Source organism: Crinia signifera, chromosome 4 (genome assembly GCF_055691185.1).
Source record: "Crinia signifera chromosome 4, ASM5569118v1, whole genome shotgun sequence".
Classification (NCBI taxonomy): domain Eukaryota; kingdom Metazoa; phylum Chordata; class Amphibia; order Anura; family Myobatrachidae; genus Crinia; species Crinia signifera.
Window position 1 is genome coordinate 15,988,131 of NC_139220.1, and position 26,263 is coordinate 16,014,393.

General features: G+C 46.0%; 3 protein-coding genes across 4 annotated transcripts in view; 2 read left to right on the forward strand and 1 right to left on the reverse strand.

Annotated features, from left to right (window-relative positions):
• LOC146073780 (uncharacterized) overlaps positions 1 to 9,283 on the forward strand; it is a 42,062-nt gene extending 32,779 nt beyond the window's left edge. For both annotated transcript variants that reach the window (XM_083181218.1, XM_083181216.1), the window contains exons 14-19: positions 1,236 to 1,364; positions 3,012 to 3,126; positions 4,868 to 5,005; positions 6,022 to 6,185; positions 6,867 to 6,955; positions 7,192 to 9,283. In XM_083181218.1, coding sequence (XP_083037344.1) covers positions 1,236 to 1,364; positions 3,012 to 3,126; positions 4,868 to 5,005; positions 6,022 to 6,185; positions 6,867 to 6,955; positions 7,192 to 7,423 — 867 coding nt within the window. In that variant the 3' untranslated portion in view covers positions 7,424 to 9,283. The remainder of the gene's footprint in view (positions 1 to 1,235; positions 1,365 to 3,011; positions 3,127 to 4,867; positions 5,006 to 6,021; positions 6,186 to 6,866; positions 6,956 to 7,191) is intronic.
• A 754-nt stretch (positions 9,284 to 10,037) lies between these two features.
• On the forward strand, positions 10,038 to 14,522 carry LOC146073783 (uncharacterized). The gene is made up of 3 exons (XM_083181222.1): positions 10,038 to 11,638; positions 12,306 to 12,432; positions 12,959 to 14,522. The coding sequence occupies exons 1-3, from the start codon at positions 11,318 to 11,320 to the stop codon at positions 12,997 to 12,999; spliced, it is 489 nt and encodes a 162-aa protein (XP_083037348.1). The 5' UTR covers positions 10,038 to 11,317; the 3' UTR covers positions 13,000 to 14,522.
• Positions 14,523 to 16,439: 1,917 nt separating this feature from the next.
• The window catches only part of DENND2A (DENN domain containing 2A), a 77,602-nt gene continuing 67,778 nt past the window's right edge, over positions 16,440 to 26,263 (reverse strand). The window contains exons 15-20 of the mRNA XM_083181221.1: positions 25,963 to 26,140; positions 23,523 to 23,564; positions 20,966 to 21,083; positions 20,601 to 20,840; positions 19,521 to 19,607; positions 16,440 to 18,261 (exon numbers count right to left, since the gene is read on the reverse strand). Coding sequence (XP_083037347.1) covers positions 18,230 to 18,261; positions 19,521 to 19,607; positions 20,601 to 20,840; positions 20,966 to 21,083; positions 23,523 to 23,564; positions 25,963 to 26,140 — 697 coding nt within the window. The 3' untranslated portion in view covers positions 16,440 to 18,229. The remainder of the gene's footprint in view (positions 18,262 to 19,520; positions 19,608 to 20,600; positions 20,841 to 20,965; positions 21,084 to 23,522; positions 23,565 to 25,962; positions 26,141 to 26,263) is intronic.

The window sequence follows — 26,263 nt, forward strand, 5'->3', positions numbered from 1 at the left end:
TAGGCCTCATGGGGCCCTAAGCAAAGCACCAATTTTCAGTTCCCCCTTCCTCAAACAACCCCCCACCCCCAGAACTGAACCAGAAGCTTCAGCACCAATCCCCCCATACCCCTCTTCATGCTCTGCAGAACATGTCATGCACGGTTACTGGCGGTGGTGCAAGGGCTGCTGGGAACTGAAGTCTAGTTTGAGTTTGAACACTGTAGTGCAGTGCCAGACACCAGCACTTTTTATTATTTATTTCTCTTCCCTCTCACGTTTGTTCACTTGTCACGTTTTCTGTTTTTTGTAATGTGCCACTTTTTTTGGGGCTGCGTGTTTGACCCTTATGGGCCATTCACTCCCCAATGTACCAAAGCTCTCATCCTTTTGGGGAGAGCAGCGGTCCCCCGAGGGCGACCCCGAGCCACAAGGCGGAGGGAAGTCTACTGAGGGTCTCTCCAAACTTCGGTGCGGAGGACCCACCACCCTACCCTTTCTGTGGGTTGAGGGATGGGGTCTCTCTAAGCTTTGGCAAAGAGGACCCACCGATCCCTTTTTTCTCCTCTTCGGCCTTATGGCTGAAAGGGTTTAGGGGAGTAATGGGGCCCTTCTCCTTTGGGAGAGGGTCCATAAGTATGTACGGCCCCCTATGCATGATTTAGGTGGGATGCGGTTAATTTCCCGGCGGTCGGGATCCCGGCGGTCGGAATCCCGACACTGGAATCCCGACCGCCGAAATCCCGAAACTTTCTCCCTCCGTGGGTGTCCACGACACCCATAGAGGGAGAATAAAATAGCGTGCCGAGCGTAGCGAGGCACCGGGCCCGCTGCGTGGCGAGCGCAGCGAGCCCGCAAGGGGGGGCGATCCATGTCCCCCCCTTGTCGGGATTTCGGCGGTCGGGATTCCAGTGTCGGGATTCCGACCGCCGGGATCCCGACCGCCGGGAATTCATATCGGATCCGATTTAGGTCACTGTACTGGGTGTTGGGAGCACACCTCGGGCTCTCTGAGTTTCTTCAAACTGTAGTGCAGTGCCCGACACCAGCGCCAGTACCACTGGCTCCATCACCCTGTTGGTGGGTCCCCTGGGAACCAATGTGCCCTAAGCAACCGCTTTGGTCACATGGTGGCAAATCGCTAATAGTAGGGGGGGGGGGGGGAGATTATCTCCCTTATATCACATTAGGGTAGTGCAAAAGCAGTCAGGATCTTTCAGTGTCTTGATACTAGAAAAGCGTCCCTTCTTTTGCAGGACCTGCGAGGGGTGGCGCGCCTGAAGGGCCACCATACCGCCACATACTGCGCTGTGATCACCGGCAGCGGGGAGCTGAGCCTGGGGCTGGGAGACATGGAGATCCACAATCAGATCACCGAGAGCCATGTAAGAATCACCGGGAAACATGCGGATTTCCTACACGTCATCCCTGCTGGAGTGATAAAGGGCAGTGGTTGCCCATAGCAACTAATCAGCTTTATAGACTGCGTTCAGGACTGCTATCATGGGAGGGAGAGCCAGGACTCCGGTCCCAGGCCAAGACCATGAGGGGGCCGACATGGCAGCAGTGTGGATTGGGGTAAAATTACTGTAGTCAGAGTCAAACATTAGGTCGACATGTTTTTCACTATTTTAGGCACGGATATGTGTCAACATGGTCGACATGGACACTGTATCGGTGCACCGCATCCCTCAGTGTGACTCGCTGCGCTCGCCGTGCTTCGGGCATGCTATTCTCCCTCTATGCCCTAGTGGATGAAATTAAATACCGCCTGTCAGCACATGTCGGCAAAAAAACGGGTGACGCAGGGTGTTACTCATACACAGAACATGGAAAGTGTAAGGTCACGCAAGGTCAGGAGATCGGGGAAGATGAAAGCTGGGCTTAGCTGTATTATAGAGAGAACTTGTGTTACCCTAATACCCAGGTTCCCCAGCATACGTCCTGCCCCCGTGTCACTGGCCAGACATTCCAGCGTAATAGCCAGGCATGGTGCAATAACCCTCCCAGCGTAGCCCATGTCAGTAGGATACAGGTGCAGGGGAATAGCCAGGCATGGTGCAATAACCCTCCCAGCGTAGCCCATGTCAGTAGGATACAGGTGCAGGGGAATAGCCAGGCATGGTGCAATAACCCTCCCAGCGTAGCCCATGTCAGTAGGATACAGGTGCAGGGGAATAGCCAGGCATGGTGTAATAACCCTCCCAGCGTAGCCCATGTCAGTAGGATACAGGTGCAGGGGAATAGCCAGGCATGGTGTAATAACCCTCCCAGCGTAGCCCATGTCAGTAGGATACAGGTGCAGGGGAATAGCCAGGCATGGTGTAATAACCCTCCCAGCGTAGCCCATGTCAGTAGGATACAGGTGCAGGGGAATAGCCAGGCATGGTGTAATAACCCTCCCAGCGTAGCCCATGTCAGTAGGATACAGGTGCAGGGGAATAGCCAGGCATGGTGAAATAACCCTCCCAGCATAGCCCATGTCAGTAGGATACAGGTGCAGGGGAATAGCCAGGCATGGTGAAATAACCCTCCCGGCGTAGCCCATGTCAGTAGAATACAGGTGCAGGGGAATAGCCAGGCATGGTGTAATAACCCTCCCAGCGTAGCCCATGTCAGTAGGATACAGGTGCAGGGGAATAGCCAGGCATGGTGTAATAATCCTCCCAGCGTAGCCCATGTCAGTAGGATACAGGTGCAGGGGAATAGCCAGGCATGGTGTAATAACCCTCCCAGCGTAGCCCATGTCAGTAGGATACAGGTGCAGGGGTATAGCCAGGCATGGTGCAATAACCCTCCCAGCGTAGCCCATGTCAGTAGGATACAGGTGCAGGGGAATAGCCAGGCATGGTGTAATAACCCTCCCAGCGTAGCCCATGTCAGTAGGATACAGGTGCAGGGGTATAGCCAGGCATGGTGCAATAACCCTCCCAGCGTAGCCCATGTCAGTAGGATACAGGTGCAGGGGATTAGTGCAGTAGTGCTGTCATTTGTGTCTCGTATTCTAACGTATCACCTTTACCCACTACCAGGTGTCTGGGTTTGCAGACAGCATCCGCAGGGCGAGACTGCTGTGCATAGACGGGAATGTGCCAGTGTCTACCATCCAGTACGTGTGTGGGATCGCCCAGCAGTACTCTGTGCCAGGTGACTAGCATTGCCCCGGGATATCTCTCGTCCCCTCCATAATCTACGTCTAAGCCCTAGAGCCCAGATAGGATATCACAGGGAATCCGCTGCTGGCTGGCAGTACTTATTATTACCATGCCCCATCCCTGCAGCTACTGTGGTAATTACTATATAAGTCATGTTATTGCTACACAGTACTGCTACAGTACTTACTGATGTACCACTACTGAGGCGTAACCCTGGGAGGCAATGGAGTCATCGGCTGCAGGGCTCCTGCTCCCAAGAGGGCACCTCTCCTCCCCTGTGAGTGTGTTTCAGTTCATTGAAAGCCATCAATATCACTTCTGTGGCTGACTCCCCCTCCTAGCAGGACAATAAATGTCGCGGTCTCTTTAAATTGAACATAACATACATTCAGTACATACAGTCCATACATACATAAATACGCTTATATACATACATACATACATACATACGCTTATACACAACTATATAGCACTGTACTACATCACTATATACTGTAATGTCACTATATAATATGCTACCGATACACAACTATATAGCACTGTACTATATCACTATATACTGTAATGTCACTATATAATATGATACTAATACACAACTATATAGCACTGTACTATATCACTATATACTCTAATGTCACTATATAATATGCAACTGATACACAACTATATAGCACTGTACTATATCACTATATACTCTAATGTCACTATATAATATGCTACCGATACACAACTATATAGCACTGTACTATACCACTATATACTGTAATGTCACTATATAATATGCTACCGATACACAACTATATAGCACTGTACTATATCACTATATACTGTATATATACATACCTCCCAACAGTCCCGATTTCAGCGGGACAGTCCCGATTATCAGGGCCTGTCCCGCTGTCCCACCCGCGGACGGCAGTGTCCCGCGGTGTGGGGGGGCTGTTGGGAGTCCCCCCTGTCGGCTGCTAAACAGCGGGGAATAAACGCTGTGCGCATGCGCACAGCGTCTATTCCCGCAGCCAGGGGGCTGGGGGCATGGCTAGAGGCTCACAGAGCCTCTGGGTCATGCCCCCATAGCGGCAAAATGGGGGTGTGGCCTCGCGGGAGAGCCGCGGGTATAGGCCACGCCCCCGAAATTTCCAACGCGCCTACGGCGCGAAGGAGCTGCGTCCCGCATCGACGACGACAAAAGTTGGGAGGTATGTATATAGTATACTGTATACCCCCCGCAATGTGTTAAGAACCCCCCCCCATGCAGCCGGTACCTCCGTAATTGCGGATCCCGGCAGTGCAGTATGTTTGGAAGCACTCATGAAAAAAAATGTCTTTCAGAAAATGGCTGCCCCATAGGAAAACCTGTTTAAAAAAACTGTCTTTCGTATGGGGGCAGCCATTTTACGAAAGTCACTTTTCTTATAAGAAAAGTGATGGGTGGTGGTGGTGGTGGTGGGGGGGGGGGGTGCGCTGAAGGTCTGCCAGTGTCAAAAAAACGCACTTAAATGGTAATATAGCGTTTAAGAGATGCGGTGTGAAAGGGGTTTTACCTGGCAGACCCGTTTTTGGAAACGTTTTCAAATACAGGGTCAAAGCCAGTTATGCGGTCTGAAAGCAGCATAATTAGCGATACATTTTAGCCATCCATCTTACTATGCACTGTGCTAATGAGTGCAGGACCCAGGTCCTATTCCTGTCCCCAAGATGATGATTTATCAGAGACCAATTCTCTTTTGCAGTGTGTTATGAACCCACAGATATTGACAAAGCCTCTAAGCCCTTCACGTCACACAGCTGGGAGGCTCTGAGGTACGTCTCCCCAAACCTTAGGGAACTCGTGGCCATCAACAGGACCTTAGGCTACGCCGTGGACTTTGGTAAGTTACACCTGGGACATATATATATCAATATATTGGTGCTTAGCATGGGATGCGGTAATTTGGTCTACAGCATGATGGTAGAAAGTCATAAGGTTCAAACCATTAGGTCGACATGGGAAAAGGTTGACATGGTTCTAGGTCGAGAGGTCATTAGTTGGACCGGTCGTTAGTTCAATAGGTCATTAGTTCGTCAATGTCTAGGTCGACAGTGAAAAGATCGACATGGGGTGTTTCACTGTTTTTTTGAGCTGACATGTGCCGACAGGCGGTAGTTCATGCCCTACCATCCACTAGGGCGTGGTGGGAGAATAAAATAGTGTGCCGACCATACCAAGGCACAGTGCCCGACGAGGGGATGCGGTGCACTTTAAACTGTGTCCATTTCGACTGTGTTGACATTCAGGTAAAAAAAACAGTGAAAAACCCCATGTCGACCTTTTGACTGTCGACCTACACATTGTCGAACTAATGACCGGTCGAACTAACAACCTGTCGAACTAATGACATTTCTACCTAGAACCATGTCGACCTTTTCCAATGTCGACCTTGGCCCATGTCGACCTTTTCCAATGTCGACCCAATGATGTCAAACTAATGACTGTCGACCATCATGCTGTAGACCAAATGATCCCAACCCCTTGGCATATGTTCGCAATTGACGCCTGTGATTTGGGACACAATAATTTGATATATACAGTGTGTGTGTGAATCCTCCATAGCTGACGGTGTCTGCACATAATAATTCAACACCCAGAACAATGTGTTCACTCACGTCGGACACCGGTGAATCACTGCTGGATTTTACCTCCCATAGTTCCCAAACATATAATAATTGACCTTCCCATGATTGACAGGTGTAAAACTAGATTCCCCGTGTCTTTCAGTGCTGTACCGTTGATAAAAGAATTCTTTATCCATGAGCTGGGAATGAAAGATTGGTGGAATCCTGCTCTTAGCGCCTGTATTATAAGGGTTTCCATTACAGTATCGCTGTCACTGTTTCCCTTCCTTAGACGTCGCGCCGCGTGATCTGGATGACGTGGTGGAATCGGCCATCGGCCTCTCCTTGCCCCTTCTGGGGAACCTGCACTGTGTCATAGTGACACTGGGGGCTCATGGTGTCCTGCTGTGTGGGCACAGCTACGATGGAGCGCTGTCCCTACATCTGACAGACAAGGTAAGGGTTATGTGTTGTCTACAGCAGGGTTGCCAACCCTCCCGGAAAGGCCGAAAGGATCCCGAAAATCGGGTCCCCCTCCCGGCCCCCCGGAAAGGTGGGCAACCCTCCCGGATTCTGGGGGTCCCCTTCCCCCTCTCATTTACCTGTTGGCAAAAGCTTGAAATTGCCACGATTCGCAGCGTTTCGGCGGAAGGGGCGGGACTAACTATGCAAATTGGACATATTTAGCTCCACCCCCTTATCGGAGACCCGCATATTGCGGGATTTGCATCATTGGGGGCAGGGACTGATGATGTCTCCATCAGGCCCCACCCCCAGAAGTGATGCTGACAGTTTCCTCTCCGGGGTTCTCCCAGAGAGGAAACTGTAAAAGTCGGCAACCCTGGTCTACAGGAACAGCAGAAGGGCGGAGATGTATCGAAGAGTGGACCAGTGGAGAAGTCACTCACAGCAAGGCTCATCGTCTACCCATCATTTTATAGAAGGTGCTTGGTAAATTCTGGTTGCTACGGGCAACTTCTTCACTTGTCCACTCTTTGGGCTTTTTCATGCATTTCACCCAAGGAGAAGATTTCTGACACCGAGCCAACCAGAATGACCCCCCTTAATCCAACATCAAGCTGGCAAGTACTTAATGGTCTAGTGTCAGACATTTTTACATCTGCTCTTCCCCGCCAGGTGCCCGGAGGTGACCTATGTGCTGTACATTATCCAGCCGCCCCTATATCAACGGAGGAAATTATCAATGTGTCCGGAGCCGGTGACAGGTCTGTAATGCTAAGTGGATTTGTTCCCTGCGCTGCCTATCCAGTGTCAGCCCCACCCCCTAAGCAATGACATCATGGTGCTTAGTTTCAGAGTTCTGTGGCAAAACGTCCACCTGCCATTTACAATGCATCCCCATTGTGCTCTGGAAAATGTTAATGAACTCCTCCTGTTCACCCGCCGTTGTATGAATAATATCAATACGCAATCATTTCTCTTCTCACCTTCATCCTCACAGCTTCATGGCCGGCCTCCTCTCCGGGGTTCTAGCCCAACACGACACTGACACCTGCGTCCGGATGGGCCTCCTGGCGGCTCGTCTCACCCTCCGCTCTCCTTGTCCCATCTCTCCGCTCATCTCCACCACCAGCGTCGGGGTGCAGCAGGTGGCAGAGGAGCGCTGGCCCGCACCCCGAGTCTGGAGCATCTCCCCACCCACTGGGAAGTCATTCCTCAGGACCAGCCGCTGAGGAAGAGGAGAACGTGCGTCCCCTGACTGAGAACCAGCGTTGTGAGGAAGAGCTGCCGGACGTTGTAGAGACCCGAGGTGGAAATCCATGAACCCAATGTGATTGCGGCAATTTCCAGCCCATTGGAAGCTACATTGACATTGCAGAGACTCAGGGTTGGAATAAATACCTTAAGACTTCATATAAATCATCCTGGAGATCACCTTGGGAAGTTACCTACAGATCGGTACGATATATCGGCCATATTGGTTAGTGTGTCTGCTCAATCTGCACGCTGGATGCAGCATGGCATCCCCCACCCTGCATCGGCAAGTGTGTATGCACTTGTCCGGTCGCCTGCGATGTCAGCCGGGTACAAATCGCTCATGTATGTGTGTCCTCTTAAGAGAGGATAAAGTACGTGATCATCTTTTTGGGGTCAACCCATTGGGATGCAGTCGGCAGTCAAAAGGTCAACACGGTCAAAAGGCACAGTGAGGCATGTTAATGTCATGCGAGGGGATGCAGTACACTTATACGGTGTCCGTGTCCAACAATGTCGAAAAACTCACTTTGACCTTTTCGTGTTGACTATTGCTTGCGTTGACCTTTTGACCATATTTTACCCCCCAAAAAAATATAAAAAGCAATTCATTGTTCAATGACATGGATGTGAGAGACACACTGATTGGATACCCCCTTGTTCCGTGTTCTGACTTTCTTCCACCGGGTGGTGCCGCAAGCAGCTATACTGAGCACAAGTTCCCAGGATCAGGACGTTTTCAATTCAGAATATTATAATTTATAACATTTGGGATTCGTCGTAGTTTATTTTCCAATTTTATTTGCTCTGACATTGTACGTTTTTTTATATTTTGCATTGTAAATAACTAGTATCAGTTTACCCCATTGATTATTGAATTGATAAATTGTCATTTCGCCCCCAAAATTTGAATTTGTTGATGTCTGCCATTTATTTCATGATGAAGAAATTTCTACTTTATTATCACTTTCCATTTCAGATCAGCTGTTCACATTTCGTTGTAGTAAGTGTGTTATTTTGGTCCCATCGGTCCCCCATGCGTTCGCATAGGGGACCGACGTTTAGCGCGCGTCGAACTGCTAGTTAGATTTTGTAACCTTTGCACTATACAGATATTTGACAACAGTCTAATTTGCTGTATTCTTACCTCTATTCTTGACTGTATTTAGTTTTAGTTTCACCCACTAGGCCCGGGAGATCTTGCGGATATCCGCATGCACCATAGAAATGCGGCTCCAGCTGCACATGTGCTGGAGAAAGACAATGTTCGCGCCACACATGTGTACACAAATGTATGTGCAGGCACATTGTGATGTATGAAATGTACACTCCCACATAGCTCTGGCCACACCCACATGGCTTTGGCCACACCCACACACTATTGGTCATAGCTTCTCCCAGGGGTGTAACTAAAACCTTGTGGGCCGCATAGCAAAATCTTGAAATGGACCCCCTCCCACCATATTCACTACAATTACCCTTAGGGGGGTGGGGGCAAAAAATAGTGAGAGGAGAAAGAAACAAGGAGGGTTGTTGGGGAAAGAGAAAAAAATAAAGGAGTGGTCAGGGATAGGAAGAGAGCTTGGAAAAAAGGGAATTAGAGAAAGAGAGAGAGGGTGTAAGCAAGAGAAAGGGGGAGAAGAAAGAGAGAGAAGGGGGATAGCAAGCAGGAGTGAGACACCATCTCAGTGGGAGGGAAAGAGAGAGAGATAAAAAGAGAGTGAGATTGTCAGGGAAAGAGACAGAGAAAGGGTGTTAATAAGAGAGAAAACATGAGAGAGGGTGTTGGGGAGAGAAAGAGAGAGACTGGTAGATAAAGAGAGGGGGAGTGAAGAAGAAGAGAGGGTACTTGTGTATTATCGCATCGCAGCGAGCCCGCGAGGGGCGGCGGTACGCGTCCTCCGACCTTTTTATACCCCCACTATCCACGTCGGCGTGAAGTTGAGAATAGAAAGTGTGGCGAGCCACTGAGCCCGAAGCGTGGCGAGCGCAGCGAGCCCCGCGAGGGGACGCGGATACCTTCACAGGTATCGGCATCCCCTCGCGGGCTTCACAGGTATCCGCGTGCGCTCGCCACGCTTCGGGCTCGGTGGCTCGCTGCGCTCGCTACACTTTCTATTCTCAACTCCACGCCGACATGGATAGTGGGGGTATGAAAAGGTCGGAGGACGCGTACCGCCACCCCTCGCGGGCTCGCTGCGCTCGCCACGCTTCGGGTTCACGTTTATAATGGGGGGGGGGGGGTGCATTTAACATTGTAAGCACCCATTTGGGTGCTTAAAAGCACCCTTTAGGGTGCTTATACAATGTTTCATCGCATAGGGGGCAAAAATCGCGTCGCATCGCATGCCATCGGGTGCATGACATGCGATGCGATAAAAACATTGCGCGATGTACAAGTACCGAAGAGAGGAAAGAGAGAGGAAGAAGCATGGGGAGGAGGAAGAGAGAATAGGGGATGGGGAAGAAGAGGGTTCAGAGATAGGAAAAGGGGGCCTGGGAAAGAGGATAGAGAGGTGAGGGGTAGGGGGGCAGGGGAATAGAGAGAAGACAGAAGAGAGCAGGGGTTTGAAAGGCTTGAGACATCACTTCATACCTCCAAATCTCTCGCCCCCTCCCAGCACTGTGTTCTCCCTTTTCAATTATATATATGCTGCGCTGTGTACCTGAAGCAGTGGCAGAGGGTTCCTAGCCCGTTGGGTCGCTGGGTCTTCCACTCACCAGCAAGGGGTAGCTTTTAGAGTCTCTCTCTTGCCAGCATCAGCGGGATGAGCACAGGAGTGCAGCGCTGCTGGTGAGGGTCAGCTTGGGAGTGCAGTGCTGCTGGTGAGGGTCAGCTTGTGAGTACGGCGGCCCTGCTTGCAAGGTGAGCATGGGACACCGGCGCCACTGGCCATGGCAGTACTGTATATTTAAAATAAAAAGAAGGAAGCATTTTTTCAAAAGGGTGCAGGAGGTGCTTGCTGGGCCCTGGGGCCCCCAAAAATGTCCAGGCCCCATAGCAGCTGCTCCCTCCATAGTTACGCCGCTGGCTTCTCCCCTTCTCAGTATAAGCCATTGAACATTTTCAAGTGGCCCCTAATCCAACACCTGGTGCCATAAGAGTCATCACTAGAGGGGTGCGGACCACACCTCGGTTTCACCTTTCCAGGGGAGCAGGACCGGGAGCAGGAGTGAGCGGTACCGGGAATCAGTGAGGCCATTCCCCCTTTCCATGTGGGAATGTTACCTTTTCGGGTGCGCATAGGGAAGGGGCTAGTGGCCAGATTGGATGTCATCAATCCTGCCATCTGTTGGCACATTAATGATATGTTCGATTCAAGAGAAAAATACATAAGACCCTAAAAAAACTTTGATGTCTTCTGTCCCAGGCCTGTGACTTGGGTTTATATACACATATTTTATAGAGCAACAGTATCCAGCACAAACACAGCTGATTGTCTCTTTCCTAGATGATAATTACCCCTATGACATCATCAAGGTTGTATTAACAGAGGTTTTAGCCTTTATTGTTATTAAATGATGCTTTGAATGTTTCTTTGCTCTCTTTATCCTGCGTGAGGGTGAGTAACACAAATCGGTGTCCCCGTGAGACGAGTCTATGTCATCTCATCACCACTTATAGAGGTGATGGGGGGAAAAACATGTTCTGGGATGTATATAGATTATGTTTCTGGAAGGGTGATGTCAGAGCAGGAAAAAAAATTCTGCACGTCCACAGGTGTGTCAAAAGGTGATTGCTGGAAATGACGGGAATGGCACTCCACGCTATAATGCTATATAAGGGTTTGGTGCGATGAAGACAGAGAAAGAAACACTAGTGATCTGGAGAGAGCTTGTGGGGCCTGGAGAGGAAGATCAAATCCGAAACAATGAACTACTCATCCCTATTATGGGCGGCCGCCCTAGTGACTGGGTTCTCCTTCTACGGTCACTCCAATGGTGCCACCTGGAGAAGAAGGCAAGTGCCTCTTGGCCAAGCCGAGCTGGTGCCTGGTGAGACAAGCAGGCCGGCAAAACCTCTCTTACTGGTTAAGAAGAGGTCCGTCTCAGATGGCCAAGGACCGGTCGATACGGCTAAGGCCAATATAATACATAGAGGGAAGCGTCAATATTTACAGGACTCAGCCAACGACCAAATCCGTACCCTGATTCATTGGCTAAGTGACCACGGAACATTCAACCAAGACACGGTAAGACATTAGCTTTTACACATAGGGGTTAATTTACTAACATGGATGTTGTATTGAATATGGGATATTGCTATGGGAAACCAATCAGATTCTACTTACTTTTTTAGCACCTTCTAGAAGATAATAGAATCTGGTTTGTTGCCCATAGCAACATCCCATAGAAACACTTGCCGGTGTGCTCATACTTTCATTGCCCCTTGGAAATAATTTTCAATATTATCGCAACAATATTTTCCTAAGAAAAGTGCACATAGTTTGCGCAAGTACATCCAACTTGACTTTGCAGCATTAGAACTCCCCGACCCACCACGTTCTACCACTACGTTCAACAGCTTGAATTTGTGAAAAACGAGTGTGGTCCTTTCATCACTTCTTCGTGACTTCACCTTCTGTGCAAAATGATGCAAGACATCCTATGCTGACCGGTGTAATTATCTCCATTTTGTATAGGTCATTTACTATCTCATATTTATAGCGTGCCACCAGACTTGGCAACGCCAGAAAGCCCACATAACCCGTTGCACATAAAATCAGACTGAGGGCATAGTAAGACATAGGTTCTTGCACTTTTTTAATGCAAAGTTGCCAGTTATTTTTGAAATACGATACTTTCCATTGAAACAGTGACCGTGTGTGACATCACTCTTCGATCTTCTTAAATTCTCAGTACTCTTGTGATGACATCATGTCACGCCATTGTCAAAGACCCTCAGACTGCGATGGCTGCCTGGGTTTATTCACATGCAGGACGCCCCAGGGCATGTGCGACTTCAAAGGCGTCTCCAGGAGCACAGGTACAGTATGTGTAGACTTTACACCAAGATTATACGGAATGGGATCCGGCAAATAAAAATAGGAATAGAAAATATTTTGGTATATAGTTTTTTTAAAGGGACACCACCGTATGTTAATATAAAATATAAATCCCCCCCCCCTCCTCTGGCCTCCGCTGGGGTCTGGCATCTCTGCCTCTTAATTGAAAATGTCCCTCTAAAAATGGCTGCTGCTTTAGAGGAGACAATCATTATGGTTGCTAGAGGGGGTGGAGTCTATTTTTGGAATACCATATGGACATTTTTAGAGGGCAGACATGACAGACCACGCCGCTGCATATTATATTGTATGGTCACATTATCTCATAAATACCGGATAATAAATCTAACATTAAATACTGAACTATTATCTCACTACACTTTAAATTCCAATATTAATACTGGCTGATTTATGGCAGGATAATGACTGTAAATTATATGGATTATATGTTCAATTAGTGCAGAATATTTCCCAAATTAGTATTTATTTATTTTTATTTTTTTACAGGTGATTTTAATCATAGAAACTGGGACAAGATCCAAAACTGACCATCTGCAGCTCTCTGTTCCTCCCTGGGGTCACTTAACTTGCGCCGCTGATCCTTCAAAATGGCCGCCATGTTGTAACGAATGCTGAAGTCATTAGATCACTAACCACCCGGGGCTTAACTGCCGCCACATGGACTCATGTGGTTGATGTCGTAGCCTATAAAGAGCAAGCAATGAGTCTCCAGCGTATCCTCAGTGTAGCTGCATATTTATCTTACTCAGACAGCTGCTGGTCTGCAGCCACTGATAAAATGATATATGTAGTTTGGGCAGATGTTGTCTTTATTACGTTGTAGGGATAGGTATTATACTAGACTAAAAAAGGTGAAATGTTTTTCTATTATATTCAGGCAAAATTATCAGAGATATATTAGGTGGCATGAACACTCTTATCCCAACGGCCTTTCAGCCCGGGGGTGACTTATCTAACCTTCTGAACAAGACAAGTACAACTGTTGCCCAAGGCAACATAGACTCTAGCTATCATTTTATAGAAGGTACTAAATACATTCTAGCTAAAAGCTGATTGGTTTCTCTAGATAACACCTCCGCTTGTCCTTTCTTAGAAGGGTTGATAAAACTCCTCAAAAACATTCACGACTCATTGAATGTTTTATAGCGTAAAGTAACCGGTATCGTAACCTGTAATGTTATATAGAACAAATGTATTTCCAATACATTAGATAAGCGTAAATTCTATGTTTCAGTTTAGAGGATGATTTTTAATTTGGGATTAAATATATCTCAAATAGTTAATAACATCGTTTATTTCAGTTTGAAAAAACAAAACAAAAAGAACAAAACTTAAAAACCTGCTTTGAGAGTTAATATATTTCCAGACTAAATTTCTTGTATATTTAAGGAGTTTTGGGTTTATTAATGAAAACAAATTAAAGTTTTGAAAAATTTGGTAAATACCATTTTAACGTATAATTATATATTTTTAAATGAAATATTTTTTTTTTGTACAATTAGCTGGTATATATAGTCAGAAATCGATTAAAGAACCCTAAAACTGGCCAATAACTCAATAAATCAAATGTAACTTTTTAGTTCATCCCTTATATATAAAAAATTTTTTTTTTTCCACTCGAACCACACGATAAATATTTTACTATTAAAAGTTCATTTTAAAGTGATAGACAAAAGCTATGCAATTAGAGTAATCCGACATTAAACTCTTCACATAACGAAAATTTGGGTCAAGTTATTTTTTTTTTCTTTTTCGTTACTTTTTTGTTTAAGTTATGATGATTAATATCCTTAGGAGGTGCAATATTTAATATAAATATATTTTGAAATATTTAAATAAAATTTTCATTGTGTATAATGTTCATGTACAAAGCCAAGCCGAATACATACAACAGGCTCTATTGCTGCAAAAATATGTCAGAAAATCTGACTTTACTGTACGTAGAGTATTTTCTGATACCTTAGAACTTTCAAAGGCATTAATCATTGTCATTTTACTCCCCGTGTTTTACATTGTCAAGCGAATCGGCAAATAAATATTATTTAAATAACAGCTGAATTTTTATATGTTTCTTTTTTGGCTCTGTGGAATCACGTATGTTATTTTTTATCTATTTGCATTGTGTACATGAATCATTCTACAATAAAACGGTTACAAGAAATTACATAATAGGATGTGTCTGACCGTGAACATGATAGTAAGGAAAGGAAATGGAAAAAAAAAAAAAAAAATGGTGTTTTCGGAGGACATAATTACACCCCGGCAGGAAATTTCAAATGGTTTTCACACATGCAATCCTGATATTTTAGCACCAGCCTTGTGTTTCCCTATTAATAAATGTGCCACCTCCTCCTCAGTCCGCGGGTATATTAATGAGGTAAAATGCTCCCACAATAACTTCTGTGGAGGGCGCTAATGAAGCATCCGTCTTTTACCAAGATGGCCGCCATTAAGCATGCAAGGCACCATCTTTGCCACAGTGTTTAAATGCCACAGTAATACACAGGACTGCAGTACTTAACTTGGGAAGAACCCACTGAATTATCCCACACTGAAGCACATACATGACCAATGCTCTGTTCCTTTTCTTCTCCTTATGCCCAACAAACTGGTGTAACTGGTGCACCTCAAATAAACACAAAGCTACCGTTTAAGTCTCTCAAACCGGTGTGCCTCATCTGTTCGTTCCGTTGGGGTCTACAGCTATCAATCAACCTGTATATACACATATAATTATACACAACATACAGACAAACACACGCATCTAATTCACAGCAGATCTGCGTGTCACCACGGCAACCGCTAAAGCCAAAACAAGATGGAGGATTTCTGGAATCCAGAGATTCTCTGTGCATAAATCTGCATGTAGGGGACCGTTGAATAGACAAACGTCTGAACAATATGCGACAAAAAGTATAAATTCTTGTCTGGATCAGGACATATGTCCCACAATAGCTCAAATAGAGCATTCGGTAAGAATATAGCTCAGCAGCCACCAAATGTCATTTTTGCAGGCCTCCATCCAACCGATTAAATACTTTATGGATTAAAACCCTTCTTAGTTAGATTGGCAGTTTTGGTTGAACTTTGGCATTTACTCTGATCATCAATTAAACTGTAAAATAAAAAAGGTCAACACAAGAAAAGGTCGACATACGTTTTTCAAAATTTACTTAGTCAATGCCGACACTTGGGCAAGTCGACCCCCAATTAGTGTATCGTTCAGGTTCTTTGCACACTTTACCGTTCCCAAACGAAATCCCTCAAAATAATTCAAATAGTCAAAAATCCATGTAGACTTCTCTATGTGTCGACTATTGCAATGTCGACCCAAACATGCTTTTAGCCATATGCAGATCATTTTGACAGAGCTGCTTTATGCGGGCAGAGTGCAAGTGACAATTTTATAGACTTAAGTTGCAAAAATGCAATTGGGATTGGTGGATTCATATAAAGGGGTGGGGCCAGTATGTAGCTGTGGCTCAACTGACTGCAATCTCAGCAGCTTGACCCGCAGCACATCAGGTTGTGGGAGGAGACACAGCGGTGAAAGTAAACATCCCAGCATTCCTTGTGAGAGTTTCGGCTGGGCCAATTCATCCCACGGAGCCTCCAGATATTTTTGAAAATGAAAGAGAAAACCGTTGTACCTTCTGCGCTGCCTATGTATAAAGCGTAATACCAGCAATAAACGCCCTCCAGTGGCCAGACATGGGAATAACCATCAAGAGGCATCTAACACCTTCACATATTGTAGGCGGACATATTGTGGGCGAGAACAATAAGGAAGCGAATGCCCATGACATCACTGAGGCCATACCAATACAGAGGGTTTCCCCTATCCTCCCCCCCTTTTCTTTATTTGTTAAACACTGGCACCTGTATTGGGAGAGAGAGAGAGAGAGAGAGAGAGATACATTGATATATAGCCAGCGATTTGATTTTTAAAAAGGAAAAAAGACAAAGATTTTAATATAAACCACAGGCTCAATTTTATTGAGATATTTTATGTATATAAAATATCACACACATACGTATCTTTAGTACACACACACACACACACTTATACTTAAACATTTGTGCACAGTATGTCCCATAGAGGGCGCTGTCTAGCTTTGTCTAACTGAATCACAGGCATCTACATTAGTGGTTTCAGTATCCCGCCAGCCCACTGAGTCTGTCTGCATCATCCACTATCTTCCTTACAGTAAATTTATCGTTAGGAGTTTCTGGCGCTGTGATTTTCGGCCACTTCACTGCATCTGGCCGAAAACTCTTTTTTACATATTTAAACAATCTTTGGTATCTTCCTAAGGCACAGTCCCTATGGCAAGGCATGCTGGGATGTGAAGTTTCACTGGAGGGCCACAGTTTGCCAATGCCTGTCTTAAGGCGTGCACTGGGCTGGGAGCAGCACTACAAGTAGCCCTTAATGCCAAACAGTCATGTATAAGATGCTCTCTCCTATGGTGGATTGCTACAGTTAATTACTCAGTCACGTGACTATCGTACTTTACAGCAGCGGGAAGCATGACTATTCATGATCATCAGACCAAGGCTCCCGATGGGCCAGGTGGCTGCACTCACATTTTTAGGTTACAATAAACCTATGACGCAGACCGTTTTGTCCCCTGCCCATTCACACTTCCCCACAACTTTCCCCTTTATTCAGATTTACAGTCGTGCCAAGGTGCCACTCTGTTCACCCACATTATCAGTTCAATCTGATTTAGCCAACCGGCCGTCTCCTCCACTCCTGGCCCAGTCTACTGAGTGGTGGGTGAAACGTCAGACTGAAATCCCCAAGTTACCCATCGGCCCCTGTTCTGGATAATGACCGTTTTGTGGCGCCGTAATACAATTCTGCAGATTATATATATTATCCCTGCCTCTCGTCATGACAATGGAATTATGGGTTATACTTCATGTCTAACTGAAGAAAAAAAAAAAAAACAACACAACAAAAAACTACCCTTCAAATATAACAAACTCAAAAAGACCGAGCTCAGTTTATGTGCTGAGCATTAAGTACCACAGACATTAAACGCCACGGAACAGGATAAACCACTGGTAGAGCTTAAAGGGAGAGTGAAGGGGGGAAGGGGGTGCATAATTAGTGATCACAGCCCAAGTCATTTGCAACAGTCCGAAATATGCACTGGTACACACAAGCACGGTGGGACAGCATAGTCGGAATTGCTACAAGTCTAGTGAGGATCCCTTGTGACAATCCGCTTTTCAAACAAGTGTATAGAACTGTATTATAATCAAGTCATTTCTTGCAGCCCCACCAAGTTCTCTCAGACAACGGTCTTCCCGCCCCTCGATACACAGATTTCTTGGACAAACAGTTAAATATCCCCAATGTTAAGAGGTGATAGAAATCAGTCAGTCTTGTACAGATTGTCTTTTTTATCCTAGTATAAATTAAAAATATCTTTCGTAAAACAAAAAAACAAACAAAAAAATCAGCGGTTGTCGATGTGGTTGTATTCGTGAGCTTATCTGAGGTCTGTCCAGTGCATGATCCAGCAGAGACCCCCAAACTGCTCAGCAGGTAACCGGTGAGATTGGCTTTCCGCACGGGGGAGGAGATTCTAGTGTCCGCTCAAACTTCCCCAGTCCTTCCATTTTTGTGAAGACCTTTCTGAACAGCATGCGGCGAAGGCGTTCTTTCGGTGGCGCCATTGCCATAAAAACAGCATGTTAATAAGTTAAAGGCAACGTCGTTATTGATGACTTCAATCTTCTATTTTCTTATTTCTTGTGTAAAAATCGCATTTTACTGCCTAGGGAAACAAAACATAAAAGACTTATTAAAAGGAAACATACAGTAATCTCCTTTGAAGGAGAGACTGTTTCTAATGCTAAATATAAAGAACACCAGAAATTGGTGGTGGATGGACCTGCTTTGACTTGACATATCTCCTTGTACTTTATGTCTGGGCCCAGCTTGGGGATATCTGGGTGGGTTTTAGAGAAACAGAAACAGTAGTCCACGTTGGTAGTAAATCAAGCATAGTGGAGGCGTAACTCTGGGAGACAATGGAATGATCTGTTGCCGGGCTCTTGCTCCCAAAGGGGCACATCTCCTCCCCTGTGAGTTTGAATCAGTAAATTGGAAACCATCTATATTGCTTCTGTCTTACTTCCCCTCCTAGCAGGACCATAGTCATCATAGTCTCTTTATTTGAAACATAGTATACATAACATACATTCACACACACACACACACACACACATACATGTGTGTTTGTGTATGGGGGGGCACCAATATTATTTATCTTGCCTCCGGGCAACTGGGATGAACTTCCGCCACTTGAAAACCCCCAAGTAAATGTGTCGATCATTTGGTTCAAATGATCTACAGTACATGAGAATGTTTGACCCACAGACGACCTTTTGCGTCTGTTGGCCTTAAGCATTGTTGACCTTTCATCGGTCGACCATTTGTCGCTGTAAATGGTGGTGTGCACAGACTGTCAACCAATCACATAGGAGGATGCATGCAGACGGGGAGGCTGCACCCGCCATTGGGCAAGTAAAACTTTTCATCTGAACACAGGAATCGCTACTCATCGCTTACAGAGGCTGAAAGTGGGCGCCTCAATACTTCCACATTCGGGCGCACATCGGGGGAAGGGCTTTGTAGCAGCATTTGTATAAAGTTGCAAGCGGCCGCCTCTAAACCAGGCCTTTAAAGTTATGTTGCATCTGCAAGTGGAAGTTGTAACGCTAAATAAATTGTGGACATATGTAATTTCTCCCCTTTCATATTAGTCTATTTATTTAGTATGTCCAAATCATCTGAGTGCGACATATAAGTAACAGCCCCGTTATATTGGCAACTGGCCGCAGAGCGGAGCAGAGATTTGAGAACGTGTAAATATGGAAGATGGACGTCAACACGCGTTTCGCAGAACTCCTGAGTGACTTCTTATAATCATCGAATTCCCATCAGGGAGTGTAGCATTCCATATACAAAGTCTATGCTGTAGCTCATAAGGCCGGACGGACTTGTGCATTGTTTTTCTTTTCTCCCACTTACCTATTCTATTGAAGAACTTGTTGACCCCGCTCTGCTCTCCACCTGGGAGGGTCTCCAGATACTCCTGCGCCCGGACCTCAAAAAGACCTGTAGATACAAACAGACAGCAAGGTCATTCCCAGCCCTCGGCTTCTTCCGCACACACCCGATTCCCTTCTCTGAGAGAGTATCCACAGCTGTGCACATCTGTGGGGGCTGCAATGCAAGCTCTCAGGGGCTGACTTCACGGCAAAAAAACAACAGGAAAGAAGAAATGCACAAACACATGGACACTGTGCTCCTGTTCATCAGTAGCTCTGGGCAGGAAATTATCAGCTAGAATTAAGAACACAGAGGGCCGACGGGACGTTGTGCTGAAACTCTGCAAGTTTTCGAAAAAATGTAGAGCCCCATTCTTTTAATCACAACAGTGGATGGGAAGATGCAGCCCCCTCAGCCGAAGCCATCCTGCAGCCCCCTCAGCCATTTTGTAAAGGCCCCCATACACTAGTGAGATTTGGTTCGATTTGACCTAATTCCGACGGATCGTGGCGATAAATCGAACCAAGTCATGTGTTCGACATTCCGCCCGACCCAATGCGTGGTCACGTGAGGTTGGACAGGCTGCCCATAAGAAAATTTTTATGTGCAACCCGGAACCGGGCGGGAGGACGCATAGAGACGAGCAGGGAACACCGCGAACTGGAGAGGGGACGCAAAGAGGCAGGCGGGGGAATAAAAACAACCCAATACAAATGAATGTGCAGCCACTGATTGGCTAAGAGCGCTCTCAGCCAATCAGTGGCTTCCCATTAATTTGTATGGGGTTTGTTTTGCAGCTAGGCTCCCAGCTCCCCTGCGGCATGGGGTCCCCCCTCCTGACCATAACCAGCCCCGGGCTCAAAGAACTGGTCCTGGTTTTAGAAATTCAGAGGACAAAAAAACCGGAGGAACCCCTAAAACCAGCACCAGGCTCAAGGGCCGGTTCTGGTTCTCAAAAGACGGGGACACAAAATGACTAGGGTGCTTAAGATTATTATCTTTTATTATTATTTAGCTAACTGTGAACCGCCCTTTTTTTTTTTGTTCTGTTTCACTAACCTTTGCTGCCCTGTTTCCGCATCTCCCGCTCCTGGGTAAAGCCCCCAAACATTTGCGTCTCCATAAACACCTCCAGAAATCGGCGGACGCTCTTGGAGGATACGGATTTACGGAAGGCGTCGCGGACGAGGGATCTCTCGTCCTGTTCACCGGGGACCATAAACAAGGAATAATGACCAACAATTTCCACAAAGAAGCGGACGAAGGCCTCCGACACCACGTCATTGAGGGAGTTGGAGTCTGGAGGACATGAGAAATGCTGTTACTGGGAGATAAAGTGTATGAGGACAACATGGGTAGTACCAATGTTAACTGTAGATAATTACAGTGCCCCCCCCCCATATCTTTGTACATGTGGCATTTACCTTGCTGTCCATTCGCAGAACCCTGGTCTAGATCACTGGCCAGCTCGTTCCTCTGCTCCAGGATCTGCTCCAGAGCCGTTTGCAGTTTTCGGGGTAATATAGAGTCCTCGTCGTCCATCTAAAAGCACAGGGATTCTTGTTTGTGGCATATAAGAAACAAACCAACTATAAACCATTTGACTCCTCAAAATGTAAAATCGGGAGGAGATCGGCATAAGTCGTGTTTAGTAACAGCGCGGTCTGTTGGTCACTGCCCCCAGTGCAGCACTGACTATTACCGGAACAAAGCTACATTCCTCCAGTGTGACAACAGGTTCCCCCGAAAGATATCTGCATGTTCTTCAACACAGATGGTAATACAATCATAAGGTTGGCAGTCAAAAGGTTGACATGAGTTTTTCACGTTTTTTTTTTAGCTGACAGACGGTATTTCATACCCTACCATCCACAAGGGCATGGTGGGAGAAAACAATAGTGTGCTGAGTGCAGCGAGCCAAGCGGGGGGACGCGGTACACTGATACTTACATAGACATTTGGTACAAAAAAACAACATTTTGGGGGGGATTTCAACACAATTGCGCTGCTGGGTATAGTGAATTTATGAACTCCAAATCAAATGCAGGTATGACCAGAAAGGAATGAGACTGGACACGCTTGTAAAAATCAATATTTTATAAATGTAAAAAAAATTTTTAACCACATATACATATACAATGACACTAAAATATATAAAAAAGCATATAAGAATAAATCTTGAATAATAAGGTGTCTCAAAGGTGGGGTAAATTCCCAATAATAGGGTTTGACTCAGTTCCAAAGAATAGATAGAGCGCAATATTATGCAGTCATGAATCAAAGATGCCAGATTAGCATGTAGACAAACATGCACTAGATGGTAAGGCAGTTCTTATTAGTAGAATAGAATAATTTTTCTCACCCAGGTGATTGTTGGTAACGGGGAGCCAAATAGGTGTTTGTTTAGCTCAACCCAGATATCCCTCCAGGGGAGCAGGGACAGGTAGCCGGAGAAAGCTGTATGTGGAGCGGCTGTGTTAATAGCGCTCAGTAGCGCTCCGTGATGTAGGTAGCCTCCGTCCCCTTATATGATGATCCGGGGGACTTTACACGGTCACGGCTTGTATAGCTGATGCTCGTCGGAGCTGTTGGGGCGGCAGCTGAGCTGGAAATCTGCCGGTGGCCGCGTGAGACGCCGGCTTTGGATTAGCGGCAAACACTGCAAATCAGCTGTGCGGCTGGAGACTGAGTTAGAGGTGGAGCCTTGGAGACACGTCAGGAGAAGTTTGTATTGCGTCAACGCGTTTCGTACCCTCACAAGACGGGAACTTTTTCAAGACAAGACACTTGTCTTGAAAAAGTTCCCGTCTTGTGAGGGTACGAAACGCGTTGACGCAATACAAACTTCTCCTGACGTGTCTCCAAGGCTCCACCTCTAACTCAGTCTCCAGCCGCACAGCTGATTTGCAGTGTTTGCCGCTAATCCAAAGCCGGCGTCTCACGCGGCCACCGGCAGATTTCCAGCTCAGCTGCCGCCCCAACAGCTCCGACGAGCATCAGCTATACAAGCCGTGACCGTGTAAAGTCCCCCGGATCATCATATAAGGGGACGGAGGCTACCTACATCACGGAGCGCTACTGAGCGCTATTAACACAGCCGCTCCACATACAGCTTTCTCCGGCTACCTGTCCCTGCTCCCCTGGAGGGATATCTGGGTTGAGCTAAACAAACACCTATTTGGCTCCCCGTTACCAACAATCACCTGGGTGAGAAAAATTATTCTATTCTACTAATAAGAACTGCCTTACCATCTAGTGCATGTTTGTCTACATGCTAATCTGGCATCTTTGATTCATGACTGCATAATATTGCGCTCTATCTATTCTTTGGAACTGAGTCAAACCCTATTATTGGGAATTTACCCCACCTTGGAGACACCTTATTATTCAAGATTTATTCTTATATGCTTTTTTATATATTTTAGTGTCATTGTATATGTATATGTGGTTAAAAAATTTTTTTACATTTATAAAATATTGATTTTTACAAGCGTGTCCAGTCTCATTCCTTTCTGGTCATACCTGCATTTGATTTGGAGTTCATAAATTCACTATACCCAGCAGCGCAATTGTGTTGAAATCCCCCCCAAAGTTTTGTCTATATATGAGCCTAGCGAGCTCATTCAACACGTGCAGCAGCTGGCTTTTTGCTTAATAGGTGTATAAAATATAGCACCATTGTCATATCTATTTTTATTGGAGCGCCAGGTAAAGTGAATTAGTGGATGCCCTCTGGTACCCCTCCTAATTCACAACCCTTGTCCTTTTACAAAAAAACAACAACCATGAAAACAGTGTGGAAGAGGACCAATGGAGATGTCCATAGCAACCAATTAGTTGCTATGGGCAACAGGTCCACTCCCCCACTCTGTTTACTGCTTGATACAGAAACCCCTGAGTGTTAGCAGTAAGAGACATGACAGGATAGTAACACAAGGCCGCATGCTGGAATTATCATGTAGGTCACAGTGACGCGCTCACCTGCCGCAGGAAGCGATTGTGAACGAGGTCGACCAGTAGAACCTGACGAGGAAAAAAAAAAAAAAAAAAAAGAACTGTAAAAAGTTTCCTGTTTCCAGGGGTAGTTTCCAATCATTAATCCCACTTGTGCCCTTCCTGCCTGACAATGTCAACAGCGGCCTGGGCCGGCGGCCATTTGTGCAGCCTGCACATCCTCGCCTGTGGTTTGAGGTTTCCCCACTGCTGACCAGAAATGACTATTGTCCTGGAGGCTGTCCAGTAAGTACCCAGCTTCTGCCTTATATTCACTGTCACACACCGGGCAGGGAACTGAGAAAACTTATTGTGTTTATATACAATAAATAATAATACACACACACACCCACACACACACACATATATATATATCTCTATCTACACACACACACACACACACACACACACACACACACACACACACACACACACACGTGGTGTACGTATTGTATACCTACATATTCATTGCATGTACATACCCACAAATATATAATAAAACGGTCTGCTGACAAAAAGTGATGTCATCATATGGCAATGTAATAATGACAGTTGGTGTGACCTCTGACCTCCCCCACTAATGTCAGAGATGTACAGGAGATAGTGAGGGGGTGGTGATAGAGATAGACCATGGAATGAGGAGAGGTGGGGAGAATGTGTTTTAGAGGGAAGTGTGGTGGAAAAGGGTGCAAGCCTCTGAGGGCGCTGGGATAAATAATATCGGAATGAAGAACACACACACATAGTTTAGTCGGAATGTCACCGGCCTGTAGCCAGGTTTACACCAGATACTTGTTGTGCATAATAAGGGGGGGGGGGGATCCTATTCATTAACATCTCTAATTAGCATTCCGTCTGCAATGTGGTCACATTCGGACCGGCATGCAATTGAGAACAGGGCCCAAGGCGTGAATACAAATCATCAGTAAGTCACATGAGCTCCCAGAACTCTAATCCCACGGACCGCTCATGGTCCGGCAGTTTATCATATACAAGGATCTCAGGGCGCTGTTGTTTTTGGCACAGAAGCGCGGCTTATTCGGCCTCCAGAGGCCGTTAGTAATTATTCCTCCACTGTGAAATCTGGCCTAGTGACTGCCGGGCCTGTTTAAACACTGCGATACAATGTACTCCTCTGTACTGTCTGCTGGAGCAGGTGGACGGACACACTGGGAAGTGCATAATGATTTATTGTAAGTAAATGCACAGAGAATGGGCAAACACTGGCTCCGGGTGCATCTATATTAGGGGTGTGCGCTATATGTAAAAAGGCACCAACACAGGATTTATTTATTTCTCGATAAGCCTTTGCATGGGACAGAAGCAACCACAATACACTGAACCACCAAGCAAACCATGTGACATTTAAATTTGAATACTTCCTAAAACAATCAGTAATTGTCACAGCCGCAGAGATCAGAAGAGGACAATTACAATCTGATTGGTTGAGAAGGGTCACAGCACATACCCCCCTTCAATCAATTCCCATTACTATACATCCAAGTTCATTGGGCTGTAATCCTGCCCACCCGGCACGGCAATGGGCTCCAGCTATGCTCCGCTAGATGCCACTTTGCACTTTCATCATTTAGGAGTTCTCTGGGCACGGACCAAGACCTTCTGCCAGGGTACAATAAGGCGGTTGTATATAGAAAGGCTGATTTTGTGTGAGGATCATAAAAGGAACTGCGTCATTGCTGGTACGTTATTAATGGCCTCTTTGTACTGGTCATTTTTCCCACACTGTTTATTTTCTCCTCCCAAATAACTATAAAAATATCTATTTGTATAAAAAGCAGAAATTACCAGATCAGTTTTATTCGGTCTACGGCGACAGACAGCTTGTACTCTAGAACAGGCTTTCTGATATGTACAGGCCTCGGGACACAGAGGCAAGGGTACGTTTTCCAGATCACCATGTAGAGTGCAGGTGTATTTATTACTACCAACTGACACATTTTAATTTGAATTGTTTTATTTGCCACTCTGTGAGGAAACCTGGAAAACATGCACTGTAAGTCTGCTCTGAGGAATAGACATGAGAAGCACCCCCGTAGAATACGCTCGTTAGCATTAAATAAGGAGGTACAGATAGCGGATTATCGGCAGCTCAGTGAAAACGGCATCGACCCAGGTAAGTGAATTTACTGAAGGGTAACTGGAAGTACATGAGATGCCCAGTAGGATGGACGTGCTGCACGACTGTATTGCATGAGAGTTGCGGGAGAAGCTGTGAGGTTTTGTAGAATTTTTCTTTCCCAAATAATACACAGTTAAAAACTTTCATAGGAATGTAAATTAACATGCAATTCCCATGGTACCAGTACAGCAGGAACCTATGAGGATTACAGCAGTTTAGATTTGGATAGGGTCTTGGTTCTAGTTATCAGCAGCTAATGACAGGCCCTACAGACAACCTGGAACTCACCTCTTCCACCGGCATGTCTTTGAGTCGAGGCAGAGAGCTGGAAAGAAGACCGATGAGGAACGGGGTGGGGGAGCAGACTATGTCGATCATTGCTGGTGGCAGTACAGGAATGTAGGTGTGTTGCCAGGTGAAGGGGTAGATCAAGGCGACCATTGCATGGCAGCATTTGGACAAGGTGCTAAAATATGATAAATAGAAAAATAAAAAACACAATTATAATGTTGGCAGGATTTATTTTATTTTAACAATAAGTAATCTAGGAGGTCTATTTGCAAAGTCTAAAGGCCCCCATACACTGGGC